Source organism: Emys orbicularis, chromosome 2, assembly GCF_028017835.1.
Source record: "Emys orbicularis isolate rEmyOrb1 chromosome 2, rEmyOrb1.hap1, whole genome shotgun sequence".
Taxonomy (NCBI): domain Eukaryota; kingdom Metazoa; phylum Chordata; order Testudines; family Emydidae; genus Emys; species Emys orbicularis.
Genome location: NC_088684.1, coordinates 190974552 through 190992698, shown reverse-complemented (window position 1 = coordinate 190992698; position 18147 = coordinate 190974552). Strand labels below are relative to the sequence as shown.

The following is an 18147-nucleotide window of genomic DNA, read 5'->3' as shown; positions in this document are numbered from 1 at the left end:
CCAGAAGGCATTGGTGGCTCGACCCAGAATTCCAATGGGCAGCGGGGACTGCGGGAACTGTGGGATAGCTGCCCACAGTGCACCACTTCCAATGTCGACGCTTTCCCGGTTAGTGTGGACTCACAAAGTCGAATTACTGTCCTTAGTGTGGGGACACACGTTCGATTTTGTAATATCGATTCCACATATTCGATTTAAGTAAAATCCAACTACTCTCGTAGTGTAGACATACCCTGAGATTCTGTGGGACCCATAATTTGGCCAAATTTTGGCCAATTTTCATGGAGATGATCAAGAGTATCCCTGACACAAGGACTATACCCCATGACAAATCTCGAGTCCCTGCTCCAAAGAATGGGGCACTAGAGCATCTCAATTTAACAGTTTTAAGAATTTTTAACAGAGGCAAAACAATGTATTTTTTCCACTATTCTTGTTCTAAGAAATGGTTGAGCCATTTTTGCTAAAATTTTCTAAAACAATTCAACTTAAGGTAGGCAACTGGCACGGAAAATTACAGCCCAAAGGTTAAAGTTTGGCAAATGTATACGGAACTGAAAACAGTATCTTATAGTGGAAAGTGGTGGGCAATTATAACAATAGGGATCACTACCTACACTGCCTTTAATATACATATGACTTTTTTTTTTTTTTTTGCAGTAACCACAAATTATAATGAAGGCATTTTTAGTGTTTGTGGCCACAGATTAGATTAAACTGATTTTTAAAGACAGGATTTTTTCATATTTTCACATTCATGGTGACACTACAGGGCAGAATTAAGGATGTTTGAATGCCTGAATATTGTAGTTCCATACCTTAACGTGTCTGGATATCTCTTAAGTATAAGTTTAACTCTCAATTTTCCAAGTTTGTAATGCTTGGTTTGGGGACAAATTACAACAGCGCTGTTTGTTTTTTTTAAATTACTAATTATTGTTACATACTCTCAGTCTTGCCTCCATTTTACCAGTATTTTATCTTGGAATTTCCTTGGTTTATTTTAAAGTTAAAAGCTAATGAATATGAACACTAAATAAGAAACCCAATGAAAATGCTACCATGTGCTATTTCTAGTTATAAAAAAAAAAAAAAAAAAAAAAAAAAAAAAAAAAAAACACATGTACTGTCAACTTTAGATCTTATTTTAATTTTTGAGAGCAGATCCACTCATACACCAGAGCAGCACAAAGCAGCCAACCTGTTCAAACTGGGTTTACAGCAACTTTGCATCACTGGAACGGCATAGAACAGCTGAAGTGTACGGATTAATCTGGCTATTATCATGCAATTGACTTATTGGTTATGGGGCAGTACTGTATGAGTGAGACTGGCGCTATGTGAGAGGAGTGAAGGGTGCCCCATACCTGAATCCTCCACTTCGAAGGTTCCCACTGTATTCCTATGTCAGATCCCCCAGCAGAGTTGCCTGGATGTGCAATGGAGCTGTGGCAGCAGTACCTTGAGGAGTTTTCAAATAGTGATGCCAAAGCTAGCATGTGGTCTTGGAACTTTTAAAGAGCAGTGACAGTTGGGTCAAAGTAATCTGCCAATAAGAATTCATGGCACATGACCCCAGTCTAGCCCATACCATCGAATCCTTACAATCAAAATAACCATTGCATGCAAATTAGCTGTAGAAGGATGGTGATGGTGTGAGATACTTCTGATGTAACAATGGCCCATTGAAGAGTTACCTGAACTGTTGACCTGACCCCTATATGCTCATAAACAATTAGATACAACATTGTAATGAAGTTAAATTATTAAATCTAATTTCTTCATATATAGCCTATGAACAAGATACCAATTTTCACTATGCGGGAAGTTCAGAGTCTTGTTAGTCTGTTATCATTTAGAACTGAGAAAAAGAATCATGCTAAATTTCTTGAAGGACTCAGTTTTTAATTAGTATTAGCTCACACTAATTAACAGATTAACTTGTAAAAGCTCAGAAATTCACGCTGTACTCGAATAGTAAATGATGTAAGGCAGTGGACAATATGCTGTATTGTATTTATACATATGAAGGTTGAATACATGGATTTAAGTGCAAAATAGAACTCAATCTTAATTATGGAGTCACGACTGGTGAAAACAATGTCTAGATAGAGATGTGTTACAAAACAAGCAGCTCTTACAACTATTGAGTGAGCTACAATTTAGAATCTACTGCATTTTGTATGTTTAAATACTCAAACATAAGGTTGCAACCATTGCATTAAATTTAATTGAGTCCTTATAGTAGACCAATGCATTCTTAACTCTGAATTTCCCCCTTAGAATTAGAATTAGACTTTTAAAGTTATTTTAACCTGTGTGTGCTACATATTCAAGCAGATATAAAGCAAGTAGGGCTGTCGATTAATCAGTTAATTTTTTTGAGTTAATTGTGTGAGTTAACTGCGATTAAAAAAACTAATCACAATTAATCACACTGTTAAACAATAGAATATCAATTGAAATTTATTAAATATTTTGGATGTTTTTCTACATTTTCAAATATATTGATTTCTATTACAACACAGAATACAAAGTGTACAGTACTTTGTACTTTTTATTGTAGTTTTTTACTACAAATATTTGCACTGTAAAAATGATAAACAAAAGAAATAGTATTTTTCAATTCACCTCATATATGTAGTGCAATCTCTATTGTGAAAGTGTAACTTACAAATGTAGATTTTTTTGGTTACGTAACTGCACTCAAAAACAAAATGTAAAACTTTAGCGCCTACAAGTCCACTCAGTCCTACTTCTTATTCAGTCAATCGCGAAAACAAACAAGTTTGTTTACATTTACAGGAGATACTGCTGCCTGCTTCTTATTTACAATGTCACCTGAAAGTGAGAACAGGCATTTGCATGGCACTTTTATAGTCGGCATTGCAAGGTATTTACGTGCCAGATATGCTAAACATTCCTATGCCCCTTCATGCTCCGGCCACCATTCCAGAGGTCATGCTTCCATGCTGGTGATGTTCACTAAAAAAATAGTGTGTTAATTAAATTTGTGACTGAACTTCTTGGGGGAGAACTGTATGTCTCCTGTTCTGTTTTACCCGCATTCTGCCATATATTTCATGTTATAGCAGTCTCAGTTGATGACCCAGCACGTTTGATTTACGAACACTGTCACTGCAGATTTGTCAAAACGCAAAGAAGGTACCAATGTGAGTTTTCTAAAAATAGCTACAGCAGTCGACCCAAGGTTTAAGAATCTGAAGTGCCTTCCAAAATCTGAGAGGGATGAGGTGTGGAGGATGCTTTCAGAAGTCTTAAAAGGGCAACATTTTGATGCGAAAACTACAGAACCCAAACCACCAAAAAAGAAAATCAACCTTCTGCTGGTGGCATCTGACTCAGACAATGAAAATGAACATGCATCGGTCCGCTCTGCTTTGGATCATTATCGAGCAGAACCCATCATCAGCATGGACACGTATTCTGGAATGGTGGTTGAAGCATGAAGGAACATATGAATCTTTAGCGCATCTCGCATGTAAATATCTTGCGACGCCGGTTACAACAGTGCCATGCAAACCCGTTCTCACTTTCAGGTGACCTTGTAAACAAGAAGCAGTTAGCATTATCTCCTGCAACTGTAACCAAACTGGTTTGTCTGAGCGATTGGCTGAAGTAGGACTGAGTGAACTTATAGGCTCTAAACTTCGACATTGTTTTATTTTTGAATGCAATTTTTAATTCTACTTTTGTAAGTTCAACTTTCATGATAAAGAGATTGCACTACAGTACTTATTAGGTGAACTGACAAACTATTTGTTTTGTTTTTTACAGTGCAAATATTTGTAATCAAAAATAAATATAAAGTGAACACTGTACACTTTGTATTCGGTGTTGTAACTGAAATCAATATATTTGAAAATGTAGAACACAGCCAAAAATATTTAAATGGTATTCTATTATTGTTTAACATTGCAATTAATCGCGCAATTAATTTTTTTAATCGTGCAATTAACCACAATTATTTTTTTTAATTGCTTGACAGCCCTAAAAGCAAGTTTTATGAGAAACAATAAGGTTTGATAGAAATATAAAATTCTGAAGGAAAGACAAAAAAATAAAGTTAGTAATTCTAGTACAAGTCAGACAAGCCTTTCTGTTGTACACCTGCTGGAGTCAGAAATAAGCGAGGGTACACGGTGAACATTCTTGTTAGGTTTCGGTTTCCCAGTATTCTAGGTTCTTTGTCTTCACCCATTGTTTGGAAACAACATATCCTTACATCAGTGTAGGGTTATGTATATAATTTTAAATTCAGCAGATTACTTGGAAACTTGTAAGAGAAACTATATAAATTAAGAAATAAGACGACTTAACACAATTTACAAGTTTAGCAAAAATACTGAAAATTTGAATACATCATTAATATAAATATTAATACAATTTTATCAAAATTATCCAAAGTAATTGTAGTTTGGGCACAAATAATTTGCTGCTAAGAACAATCAGTTAAACTAATAAGACAATTTTTTTTTTTGCAGTGTTGATCCCAAGACACGAGGCATAAAGTGAGTGAGATAACATCTTTTACTGGACAAACTTCCACCAACAAAGAAGTTGTTCCAATAGAAAATATTACCTCACCCACCTTCTGTGTCTCATATAATATTTTAGAAGACATTGTACAATGCAACATTTGACAGTACAGATTAACAACATGCACCAATTCATTCCCCTACAGTCTCAAAGTAAAAGCAATGATGAATAAATTGATTACTCTGTAGGAAGAAGACAGATGTGGAATGTACTTGTCTGGGACATAGGAGATTTGGGTTCAATTCCCAGCTCTACCATAGGTTTTCTGATAATGGGCAAATAACTTCATCTCTGTCCCTCAGATCTCCATTTGTATAATATGGCTAATAATACTTCACCACATAAGGTTGCTGTGAAGATAAATACTCGGAAGGAACTCAGATTTTGCCACGATGGGAGTCAGATAAGTATGTGAGATACCATCTTTCAACAAATTTGTCTGTACGTGTCATCTCAGAAGGTAAGCACAACTCTCCATAGAGATATGTTCAGGCAATAGAAAGCAACAATCTGTCTTCTCTTGGAATGTGTCATTCAAAAATGCAGTCATAGCCATCACAGAGTAGCCACATTCCTGATGAACTTCTGTGATTAAGAGTTTCATTAATTTTGCAATAGTTCTTTATACTTTGTCACTTTCACACTTTGCTTGAAAGGGACACCAATACATTTCCCTTCTCCCAAAAAGACATCCTGAAGCATTTCAGACTTTTTACACCACCGTTAAAGGTAGGTCTCTTAATACTGTTGCACATATATAAGAGCTGAATTCAATCTTCTCATTAAAACATGGATCTCCAAAGAACAGAGGACCAGATTCTCAGATAATGTAAATAAGAACAATTGCCTTGACTTCAATGAAGCTATGCTAGTTTACATCAATTAATAATTTGACCCAAGGACTACAGTGATTTTTCTGAACTCCTTTTGCCTATACTATATAATGCATAATTTGGCTGGGACAGATTAAGAACATTTTATGGACTGACATGGGTTAATTTATATGCCATGACTAAACTTTTTAATGTTGATTTAAGTAGAGCAGTAGAATATAAAGTAGGAATGGATGAATCCAGGGTTTTTATTTGTTTGTTTTTTTCCTTTCCTGTTGAATAGCAGGTCTGGATCTAAATAACACAATATCTTGACATCACTGGCTAACTTGCACAATAGGATGAACATAAAAAATTATAAGCAGCTAAAAACAGGATTATAACTGAAACACTCAGGCAAACTTCACTATAGCTAGGGCCCTATCAAATTCACGGCTATGAAAAATGCATTACGAATTGCGAAATCTGGTCTTTTGTGTACTTTTACCCTATACTATACAGATTTCACAGGGGAAACCAGCATTTCTCAAACTGGAGGTCCCGACCCAAAAGGGGGGGGGATCGCAAGATTATTGGGGAGAGGGGGGTTCGTGGTATTGCCACCCTTACTTCTGTGCTGCCTACGGTGCTGGATGGCCGGAGAGTGGCAGCTGCTGGCCAGGTACCAGATCTGAAGGCAGCAGCAGTGCAAAAGTAAGGATGGCGTGATATGGTATTGCCATCCTTACTTCTGCACTGCTGCTGGAATCACCACCGCTCTCTGGCCACCCAGCCATGAAGGTAGCACTGCTGGCAGCAGCAGTGCAGAAGTAAGGGGTGGCAATACCACGACCCACCCTACATAATGTTGCGACCCATCCCCACAACCGGCTTCTGGGTCAGGACCCCCTACAGTTACAACACTGTAAAATTTCACATTTAAATATCTAAAATCATGAAATTTACTATTTTTAAAATCCTATAACCGTGAAATTGACGGTTGGTAGGGCCTTAACTACAGTGAATACTCCTGATATAATTACACATGCCCATAGAGCTTGCTCAAAGAAAAATGTGTGTAAGTTAGAGATTAGTTCTAATATCACAATACTAGCAATAGGGAAAGCTGCCAGCAGAGCAGTACCTTGGAGGTAATCACTTTCTCTTTTGTTTGCTTTCCATGGTTGTATGAGAACATTATCCAAAAAGTTTTCACTTTTAACTTTTCAATGCTGACTAATTTATTAACTTGATATTCAGACTTATTGGTAAACTGACAACTGTTCACAGAACTCTACTGAAAGAGCTGCTTAACAATGCTTAAAATTACAATATATATTTTTTCCAAGAATTCCTCTTTCTCTGTCAGAACCCAGAGAACGAACGAATGCGCACACAGACACACACACACACACACACAGACAGACAATTATCTTAGATTTATATCTCCAAGCACCACCTTTGCCAGTCTGGACAAACTAGAGATTGGAAACAAACTAGAGTCCTTCATATGATAGTGCAGAGCAAAATAATACAACAATCCCAGAGTGAAAGAAAAGTCTCACATATCTGTGAAAAGCCACTAAAACTCATTTAGATGTTTCATTGCATATGTGCAGCTAGAAAGATAGAAACTGACAAGGTGAAAACAGATGTATAGTATTGATAGGGGGATGTTTTTGTACTTGACAGATACAATCCTGGGGAGAATATTTTACATTAATATATTACCCCCAAAGATGGAGCTCTTGAACCACTAATATAAATTTTTTTTTGAAAAAAGTAAAAGTTATGCAGTGGTGTATTCCAGGGTGTATAACACAAAGATTGTAGAATTATTATCTGATTCTCCTTCAGAACAGGAGATAATTTAGACCAGGGGTGAGCAAACATTTTGGCCCAAGGGCCTCATCTGGGAATAAAAATTGTATGGCGGCCCGTGAGTGCTCACAAAATTGGGGTTGGGGCATGGGAGGGGGTGAGGGCTCTGGTTGGGGGTGCAGGCCAGAAATGAGGAGTTCAGGGTGCAGGAGGGGCTCCAGGCTGGGGAGCGGGTGGGGGGCGAGAGCTCCAGCTAGGGTTGTGGGCTCTGGGGTGGGGCTGGGGATGAGGAGTTTGGGGTGTAGGAGGGTGCTCTGGGCTGGGACCAAAGGGTTTGGAGGGTGGGAGGGGGATCAGGCAGGGGTGCGGGAAGGGGTGAAGGCTCCAGCTGGGGTTGCAGGGTCTGGGCGGGGCTGGGGATGAGGGGTCTGGGATGCAGGAGGGTGCTCAAGCTGGGTTCGAGGTGTTCGGAGGGCAGGAGGCGGATCAGGGCTGGGGCAGAGGGTTGGGGCATGGGGAGGGGCTCAGGGGTGCAGGCTCCGGGCAGCGCCTACCTCAAAGAGCTCCCGGAAGCAGCGGCATGTCCCTTCTCCGGCTCCTACATGGAGGTGCGGCCAGGTAGCTCTGCACGCTGCCCCATCCGCAGGCAATGCCCCTGCAGCTCCCATTGGCTGCAGTTCCCGCCAAGGGGAGATGCAGGGGTGGCAGTTGGGGCGGGGACAGCGTGCAAAGCGGAACCCCCTGGCTGCCCCTACGCAGGAGCCGGAGAGGGGCCATGCCGCTGCTTCCGGGGGCCGCAAAGAGCGCCAGAGCACCGGAGCGGGGCAAGTCCCAGACCCCGCTCCCCAGCAGAAGCTTGAGGGCCAGTTTAAAATGGCTGGCGGGCTGTAGTTCGCCCACCCCTGATTTAGACCCCCCAAGAGCCAGGCTGACACTGTGCCAGATTTTGAAAACATGCCTTAGCTTTTGTTCCTTCAGTTGTTTGCAGGTGCAGCTTAGTCATTTTGATGTCTAAGCCCTAACTTCATACACTGCATAATTTTTTTACTACATTTGAACCACATTTGTCTAAGTTATTCTTCTCCAGCTTTTTTCAGATTTCCTATTTTATTTGAATTCCTTTTCCCTCCTCCTAATCTCCATGAGCCCAAATGCCCTTACCGAAATTGTCTGGAGCACAGAGTCCTCTTCCCACTCATACTTTCAATTGGATTAATTAAAATTGGATAGGTTGAATAATTCAAGTTAGTATAATGAGAGCCACCAAGTACGGCAGAAAGAACAACAAAGTTCACTGTGGAAAAGTCATGGAAACAATTTTAAATTTGCCTTTTTTTAAAAACAAGCTTTGAGCATCCCCAACCCAATCCAGCTTCTGAACTTTACAGGAAATGCAGAAGCTTTTAAGTTTTACCCATCCTACGAAAGTGAACTGAGAGTTCTGAAACAGCTCCTAAGACAGCTTTCAAAGCAGTTTGCCTTGTAATATCTGTGGAATGCCACTACTACACTAGAAACCGTATAGGGCCTGATTTTCCACTGCCTTATACTGTACCATCTCTGACTTCCTCATTCATGGGACCAGTCTAATCTAATATAACCCCCATCCGTAAGTTTTTGCAGCTTGCATGGGACCATTGCAGCAGGTGGTGATCACTGAGGTGCTGGGGGCTCACTGGCCATGCAAAGGGGAATCCACACCACCTGAATTAACTGGTGAAAAACTGGGGAAATTCTCAGGAGAGCCAATCCAACAGCATTGTGACTGCTTTGTGCCTCCAAAGCAAGATCAAGGATCTGTCACAGTAAGTACAATATGGATAAAATACTAGCAGTCCGCTTTGGAAGCATTTTAAATCCACTCAGTACTAAAGAGTCCAAAGATGTGACACAGTTACATCACTTTAAACAGGTGTAAATACTACACAACATGAAAGGCAGTGGGGAATCAGGCTCAGTTTCCCTGGTATTTTTCTGTAGGGGGCAAATTCCAACTCCTGACCAGAAGTGGCAGATGGATTCCCCAAATATCTTATAGACCAGGCCTATCTGTGTGGAGGGCCTGCATCTCCAAACTGACTCCTCTATTCTTCTCCTGCCTCCAGACAGTAGAGCTACGATGTTGTCATACAACCATGACTTCTCCTGACAGTTGCTGTCCCTAGAAGCTTATACCTTGACATGGAGGGAACAACAATAAAAAACAGGCTATATAATGTAATTCGGTCAACCCTATAAAATGTTATTAATTTTGCAGTATCAGAACAAAAACTAAAATCAAATAGTAAAATTAAACAACTGTAAAACAATTCATCAGAACATTAAATTTGGTCTGAAAATGGTAGTGGCAAAAAGAGAGTTTAAAGATGAGTTTTGAATAATTATACAATTTATTAACTAATAAAATATTATTACTAGAATGCTAAATTGGCATAGCTTCAGTTTATTTAGAAATGAAAGTTCCTTTCGGTGATGGAAAATGTTGGCATAAGACTATGGTAATAACTACAAAGTTTTAATTATGTTTTGAAATGATTCTGCAGAGATTTCTGCAGCAAAAGTATAGCAGCTAGCTTACTTACTCAAATATACAAGTATTTTCCTTGTGATTTTAATTACAAATGGTATTTCTCAGCTGTCTGCTGTAGAAATTATTATGCTGAAATGCTATCATTTTTAGCGGTATAAGTATGAAAGCGCAGTGGAAGAGACTGAAATCCAGTTTCCATTCTGCTCTAATACAGTTTAATGATAAAAAGAATTCTTATACTTAAAATGTTTATAGATTTTTTTTAAAATCTCTCTTTTGATTGTTACTCAACTACTAAAGCATATTAGTTGTATATTGTATATTAGTTTGGAGTCCCTTGGAGTCACTGTAAGAAAGCTAGTATCACAAATGACATCACATTTCAGTGAGATGGACACCCCAGGCAGAGAGCTCAAATATGCCAACTGAAATTTAAAAAAAACGAGGAGTCCTTGTGGCACCTTAGAGACTAACATATTTATTTGGGCATAAGCTTTTGTGGGCTAGAACCCACTTCCCAAATAAATTTGTCAGTCTCTAAGGTGCCACAAGGACTCCTCATTGTTTTTGCTGATACAGACTAACAGGGCTACCACTTTGAAACTGTAATTAAGACATTTTTAAGAAACATTTCACACTTCATGATGACAGGTGTGTCACATCTTTGGACTCTTTAGACAGCTTGGACTGAGTAAGATTTTTCTTTAAAAATATAAAAGGAACTGATAGTTATGCCTTTCAGTAACTTGAAGGCAAAAAAGTCTTAAAAGGTTCTTTTTCTTTAAAGCAATCTAAACTCAGTTTGCATCAGTGGCTCCCCACTGTAATAAATGGGGCTAATTATTTGCAATATTTTATTAATTATTATTATGTAAATATTAAAAGTTACTGAATTGATTGGGTTATTCTATTTTATTAATTATGAATATCCAGGTATTATTGTGTTATTTATTTATTTGCGCGCGCGTTATTTTAGCATTTAGGACCCGAGGACCAACACCTAGTCATTAACGATAAATAATTAATATCACGCCTCTCCCCCACTCTCTACGCCTCTCCCCGCTACCCCCCGGCGGCCCCAATGCTGGGGGTGGGGGGAGGTACCTGCGAGGGGTCTCTGAAGCAGGAGGAAGAGGAGGGTGACGCCGAGTGCCGGAAGGCGGAAGGCCGAGGAGGGAGAAGCCTCCACCCGCCGCCTCCTACCCCGGCCCCGCCGGCGCGTAGCCCCGGGGGGCGAGTCCGCCATCTCTAAAGCCCCAGCGCCTCGCACCGCTCGGTCCTGTGTCTCGCGCGCGCGGCGGCCTAAAAGTTCGTTAGTCGGCGTCGAACCCCGGTAGCGTCACGCTGGCGCTCGAGGGGGAGGGGGAGGAGGAGAGGAAGAGGGAAACGGGCGAGGCCCGGCGGCGGCGCGTGCCGACCACGTGCCGAGCCCGCTTCTGCTCGTCATTTCCGCTCTGTCCCCTGCCGGCGCGTGGGCGGCGCGAGGCGCGAAGGCGAGGGATATTACTTTGCGGGCCTGAAGCCGACGAGTCGTCCTCTCGTTCCGACTGGGGAGGCCGCCGAACTCTGTGACCTTCCATGAGAAAGTGGGCTGGCCGCGTTGTTCACGGACCGCGCTGACTGCGCTCACTCCCCATTTGCGCTCCCCAGCCGGGCCTGCGTTCCCAGCCCCGCCCCTGGGTCCGGCGGCCCAGCCCTTCCTTGGCAGGTGGTGCCAGAACAGAGGGGAGCGTCCCGCGATCACTGAGCAGCCCAAGGCCACGTGTCTCTGCAGCCAGGCTTTGAAATCCCCCCGGGAAGGATCTGTGTGGAGGGCAGCAAGCACCCCTGTGGGAAGCAAGCTGACCTTGGCAGGGAAACAGATCCATGAGCATGGCTGGCTACTGGGCCATGGGAAAAAGTTGGCACCTCCCTTTGTAAATCAACAAGGAATCAAAACAAAAAAGAGACATTCTTTGGACATCTTAATAAAAACGAGCAGTTATTCAATTGACCTGGTATGGGGCTAGCTATGAGTGGCGCTTGTATCTAAATCCATAGGGTGTGCTTAGGAAAAGTGACTATGTAAAAATGGCATAATCAGACAGCAGATTTATAGAGCCCTGCAGGTCTGCGGATAGCTGCTTTATATAATTTGTATCCATGCAGGGCTCTACAGTTTACTCTCTAGAGTGGGGATAGTCAGAGCAACACTTTTGTCACTGAAGACCAATGATAAGTTTTAATTGCTTTTTATTCTTTGTAGCGCCAACACAACAAAGATTGAGTGAGCTGTGAATTCTGTTCCATCTTGTGCATCATCAACAGAATTCTTTATTAAATTCTTACTATTTGCAGCTACATAAAGCCAGTGTACATGAGAGAACATTCAGGGCCTGTTTGTCCAATCACATCTACGAGTTGCTCCTAACAGAATCGTAAACTAAAGCTTTAAGTCAGCATTTTCAACGTTAGATGCCTAAAGTTGGGCCCCATAATCTGTATTTAAGGCACCCAATTAAAAATGGCTTGATTTTTGGAGGTGCTGAACACTTGCATTTAAATCAGTGGGAGTTGGGGGTACTCAACACCTCTGAAAGTTAGGCTGCTTTTTTTAGATCCCTAAATATAACTTTCCAAGCTAACATTAGGAAATCCGCTTTGAAAACTTTGGCTTTAGTCTTTAATGGATCATTGCCATCACGCCTAAAATAAGTTACAGTAAAAACAACTGGTGAAACTCTAGAGAAAAGCAATATTTTGTAAGAGTAGATAATGTTAATGCCAGTGGTCGGTAGAATTTATTTACTCCTATTAATATTTTTCTTTTGTATGTTTAATAACTCTCGTATCAGTTAAATCTGTTTCTGTTCTGTTCATCTTTCTAATCTAAATGTCAATTTTGTAGTTTACTTTAAAAAGTATTGATTCAAAAATACTAAATAATTCTTGGGAAAATTAAAAACATTTTATTTGTGTATCCGTGGAATAAATAGTTGTACTCTCATTTAAAGATCTCAACTGTGTTTCCTCAAGGGATCAGATTATTATGATATACACAATTACAAGTTTCATTGTGTCCTAGTGTTCCACCGTTGCCAAGCAACCAAGAGACTCTCTGCTCATTTGACAGCTTCATTCTTTCTCTGGCTGGATCACTCACTGCTTTTCAGGGAAGAATTCACCATTTGAACTCCTGTCTTGGCTTTTATGGTTTCTGTTCAGTAATTTTTTGGATGATGATCTCTAGCTTTACTGTGGTTTGTTGGACAGGATTTCAGAAAGTCTAAGAAATAGAAGAGAGCAGAGTCTTTTTAATTTACTGTCATCTAAAACAATAAAAGAAAATGACTCTGGTTTCCCAGGGAGCTGAAAGGCAGGTAAATGCCTTTAAAAGCTCCAGTCGGTCAGCTGAGCCACTTCACAAGATGGATCGTCATGAGTATCGAAGTCTGTTAAAGAAAATGTACATGCCTTTTGTGAGAGGTCCTGATGACAAACATGATTTTGCCAGCTTCCAAGAGAAAGACAGTAATTCTTTTCTTAAATTCAATCCTTACAGCCCTGTGGGGCCAGATTACCCTTTATTCCCACACCGGGACAATGTGCCTTTAGCTGATCCCTGCTCAGGATTCATGAGCCCAGGAGCTGATGCTGATTTGCAGCCCTGCTGTGGCAGAACCATTGAGTCACTGGTGGATTACAGTGATGTGAAACCTCACCAGCGAGTCCCGCTCCCAGAAAAGACTGCACAGACTACACACACAAGGCATGTGGTCCTGTTGGAGGAGGTGAGCCAGGACAGACGGTGGAACTCCAGGGCAGTGTCAGATGCTTCTATCAGGGCAAGACTTGGAGGTAAAGCAAATTATTATTATGTATTAATTGTTAATTGCCGAAAAAAGGATGCTACTGTACAAGACACAAATAAGGAGAGTCTTCTCCCCAAAGAGCTTACAAACTATGAATTTAACAGAATATGTTTGCACTGGATGCTTCCACTGAAACCAGCAACTGGAAAGAAGTAGAACAGTTGGATGATTAATTGATTTAGCTGCAAGCATCAGCCAGGTGCCAAAATAGCAAATTGTAACATACATTGACCGAGTAGAGGTCTTTGGAAATAATTGATGTTTAAAAGAATTCATATTCTGTAAAGAAAGAGGTAAAGTAGAATAATTAAAATGAGTCTCTACTGTAATGTGAGCTGATAGAGCAGATTATTTTGGAGAGTAAGGAAATCGCCCTGTACACTTCTGTGGCATTTTAATGTTATCTGGCAGATAGTGTTAAGTGATTCATATTTAGGACCTGTTCCACGTCTATCCCTTTGGTAATCATAGAGAGGATCCAACCCTCTAGATCTGTCATCATGCCTTAGCAAGAATACACCCTATCCATTTATTTTCAAATCAATGTGTTTTATACAACAAATTTTCAAACAGCATTCAGCTTGTAAAAAGATGACTCCTGTCAAAGTCAACAGCAACTCTTTCCAGGGCCGGCTCTAGGCACCAGCAAACCAAGCACGTGCTTGGGGCGGCACATTTTCAGGGGCGGCATTCCAGCCATCTTTTTTTTTTTTTGCTTCAGGCGGCAAAAGCCTAGAGCCGGCCCTGGCAACAGCAGCGCGTCATGCGTGGGGGCGCCCTGGGGCTGCTGCGGTTCACGCCATGGGGGAGCAGCACCCACACCTTGTGGCTCGGCCAGGCAGGCTCCGAGTGGGGGACACTCGGGCTGGGGGTCACCCCGCGGGGCACACGGAGCCGCCTGCAGGTGTCGCAGGGCGGCCGCCCCCCAGCACCACAGCCGGAGCTGGGCGAAGTGGCCCGAGCCGCTCAGGGGCTGCAGCAGGGCAGCCAGAAGCAGCAGAAGCAGTGGGGCCATAGAGGACAGGGCGCTGCCTTGCGGGGCCCGAGTCCCGCTCTCTGGGGCTCCGCTCCCTCTGGGGCTACCCTGCCCCGGCTACTCAGCCCCTTGCCGGGGCGGTCCCCTGTTAAATGCTAGACTGCTGCTAGCTATGGATAAGTGAAAGAAGGTTGGGGAGACAGCACTCCATGGAGTTGTTATGATTATAGTCTCTTCAGCAGGCAGACAGCAGACTTTGGCAGCTGGAGATGATTTGGAAGGGGTAGAGAATAAATCTAGAACTCTCTGTGGCCAAGTCAATCGTTCAGTTCTCAGTCAGAGTAGTGACCTGAAATAGAGGATAGATCTGTGATGCAGGCACAGATCATCGGGCTTTTCTTCAGACACACAGTAGGGCCCAAGTTTTTTCTTGGTTGAAGTCCAGCAAATTCCCATTAATATCAATGGGGCCAGGAATTCACCCTTTAGAGTCTATTTTAGGAAAGAAATCCGTATACACAGCAAAGACCCAAGAACACAGAGAGCTCCAGCAGCAGTATTTTAACGGAGGTTGGACAAAGGTTTGCAAACCTAGTTTTTATATTTAGAAGTTTACCTGTGGTGTTGGGGTGGCAGTTGGAAATATTCAAATGTAGTTGGCATATAAGGGCATGGCTACACTTGCAGATGTAGAGCGCTTTGAGTTAAACCACCCTTCGTGGAGCGCAGTAGGGAAAGCGCTGTAGTCTGTCCACACTGACAGCTGACAGCGCACTGGCGTGGCCACATTAGCAGCTCTTGCAACGGCCACAGAGAGCAGTGCATTGTGGTAGCTATCCCAGCATGCAAGTGGCTGCGATGTGCTTTTCAAATGGCGGGGGAGAGGGGGTGGAGTGTGACCAGGGAGTGTGTTGTGTGTATGTGGGGGGGGAGAGAGTGGGTTTTTGGGGGGCTGAGAGCATGTCAGCATGCTGTCTTGTAAGTTCAGACAGCAGCAGACCTCCCCCCTACTCCCCACCTCTTTCTCTCACACACAGCATTCCACAGTAATGGTTGCTTTGTCTTGGAGCAGATAAACATGCGGGCTGTTAAACGGAGCTTTCAAAGGGCATATCCAAAGCAATGACAAGAGTGGCCACTTGATTTAAGGGGATTATGGGACATTTCCGGAGGCTGATCAGAGCACAGTAATGCAACACCTCGTTCATACTGATGCTGGGGCGCTCCAGCGGGGGCGCATCAAACGTTATTCTACTCGCCCAGGTGGAGTACCAGGAGCGCTCTAGGCATGGAGTCAGAGCACTCTACGTGCCTTGCCAGTGTGGACGGGTAGTGAGCAAGTGCGCTCGGGGCTCCTTTAATGAGCTGTAACTCACAAGTGTAGCCAAGACCTAAGAATGGTGGGATTATAAACTGGTCCTGCTAAGTTTCAACAGGATAGCAAAAGCAAATTCCTCATTTTAGCCTCACAATCCAAAGACCCACCAAGCAAGCCATGGTCATTTCAGCAAGTGATGAGTTAAGTTACAAATTTAGGCCCAGAGACATTCCACGGCTTGGCTATTTGGAGGATGCCTGCTGAAAAAAATGAATCTTGCATTATGACCTGGAGATTGCCAGACATGGGTTTGTGCTGATCTCTGGCAGTAAGACATTCTACAGCCAAGGGATCCTCACAAAGAACACCATTTTTCATTTCTTGTTGTTCTGGCCTGTTTTTGTATGACAGTCTCTATCCCTGTGCTCACCCCTTTTTCAAGACTATGATAAATTTTGTACAAACTATGTTTTGTAAGATATCACCTGAAAACTCATGATATGCTGATCATTACTATCCTAGTGGAAAGTGGGCATAAGCTTTCGTGGGTAAAAACCTCACTTCTTCGGATGCATAGAGTGAAAGTTACAGATGCAGGCATTATATACTGACACATGGAGAGCAGGGAGTTACTTCGCAAGTGGAGAACCAGTGTTGACAGGGTCAATTCCATCAGGGTGGATATAGTCCACTCCCAATAATGGATGAGGGGGTGTCAATTCCAGGAGAGGAAAAACTGCTTCTGTAATGAGCCAGCCACTCCCAGTCCCTATTCAAGCCCAGATTAATGGTGTTAAATTTGCAAATGAATTTTAGTTCTGCTGTTTCTCTTTGAAGTCTGTTTCTGAAGTTTTTTTGTTCAATGATAGTGACTTTTAAATCTGTAATAGAATGACCAGGGAGATTGAAGTGTTCACTTACTGGCTTATGTATGTTACCATTCCTAATGTCCGATTTGTGTCCATTTATTCTTTTGCGGAGGGACTGTCCGGTTTAGCCAATGTACATGGCAGAGGGGCATTGCTGGCACATGATGGCATATATAACATTAGTGGATGTGCAGGTGAATGAGCCCTTGATGGTGTGGCTGATGTGGTTGGGTCCTCTGATGGTGTCGCCAGAGTAGATATGGGGACAGAGTAGGCAACGAGGTTTGCTACAGGGATCGGTTCATGGGTTGGTGTTTCTGTGGTGTGGTGTGTAGTTGCTGGTGAGTATTTGCTTCAGGTTGGGGGGTTGTCTGTAAGCGAGGACTGGCCTGCCTCCCAAGGTCTGTGAGAGTGAAGGATCATTTTCCAGGATAGGTTGTAGATCGTGGATAATGCGCTGGAGAGATTTTAGCTGGGGGCTGTATGTGATGGCCAGTGGTGTTCTGTTATTGTCCTTGTTGGGCCTGTCCTGTAGTAGGTGATTTCTGGGTACCCGTCTTGCTCTGTCAATATGTTTCCTCACTTCCCCAGGTGGGTATTGTAGTTTTACGAATGCTTGATAAAGATCTTGTAGGTGTTTGTCTCTGTCTGAGGGGTTGGAGCAAATTCGGTTGTATCTTAGGGCTTGGCTGTAGACAATGGATCGTGTGATGTGTCTTGGATGGAAGCTGGAGGCATGTAGGTACGTATAGCGGTCAGTAGGTTTCCGGTATAGGGTGGTGTTTATGTGACCATCACTCCAAATAAATCTGTTAGTCTTTAAGGTGCCACCAGACTCCTTGTTGTTTTTGTAGATACAGACTAACACGGCTACCCCCTGATACTTGACACCATGCAAAGCACTGAATTTGGCCGTATGGAGTGGAAATCCATCAACCTCAACAAAAAACTTGCACAGATACAGACAGACATCATCTTCCTCTCCAAATGCAAACAGATGGAAATCATACCAAATGGACTGAAGGTAAAAAATCCATTGCAATCAACATACTACACTGACTATGGTGAGAGACTGTGCCACACACTCTCAAAGAAACTGAGGAACCACCTGATCAGCATCCTGTACAGCAGACAGGAGAAGATCAAGAATGAGCTCTCAGAACTGGAGACTCTCATACAATACCAATCTTCCACACAAACTTCCACGTGGCTGGACTTTACAAAAATGAGACAAGCCATTTACAATGCACACTTCACTTCTCTACAGAGGAAAAAGGACAGTAAGCTATCTAAACTCCTACCTGCCACAGGGGGCTACAACAGTGGTACCCTCAACTCATCTAACAACATTGTCAATCTTTCCAACCACACACTTAGCCCAGCAGAAGAGTCTGTCCTATCTCGGGGGCT

At 42.4% G+C, this 18147-nt stretch overlaps 2 protein-coding genes across 2 annotated transcripts in view; one reads left to right on the top strand and one right to left on the bottom strand.

The window, feature by feature from the left end:
- Positions 1-11041, bottom strand: part of ZPBP (zona pellucida binding protein) — a gene marked incomplete at its 5' end in the record, with an annotated part of 84557 nt that extends 73516 nt beyond the window's left edge. The window contains one exon of the mRNA XM_065398391.1: positions 10828-11041. Coding sequence (XP_065254463.1) covers positions 10828-11041 — 214 coding nt within the window. The remainder of the gene's footprint in view (positions 1-10827) is intronic.
- Positions 11042-13130: 2089 nt separating this feature from the next.
- The window catches only part of SPMIP7 (sperm microtubule inner protein 7), a 46591-nt gene continuing 41574 nt past the window's right edge, over positions 13131-18147 (top strand). The window contains exon 1 of the mRNA XM_065398390.1: positions 13131-13560. Coding sequence (XP_065254462.1) covers positions 13131-13560 — 430 coding nt within the window. The remainder of the gene's footprint in view (positions 13561-18147) is intronic.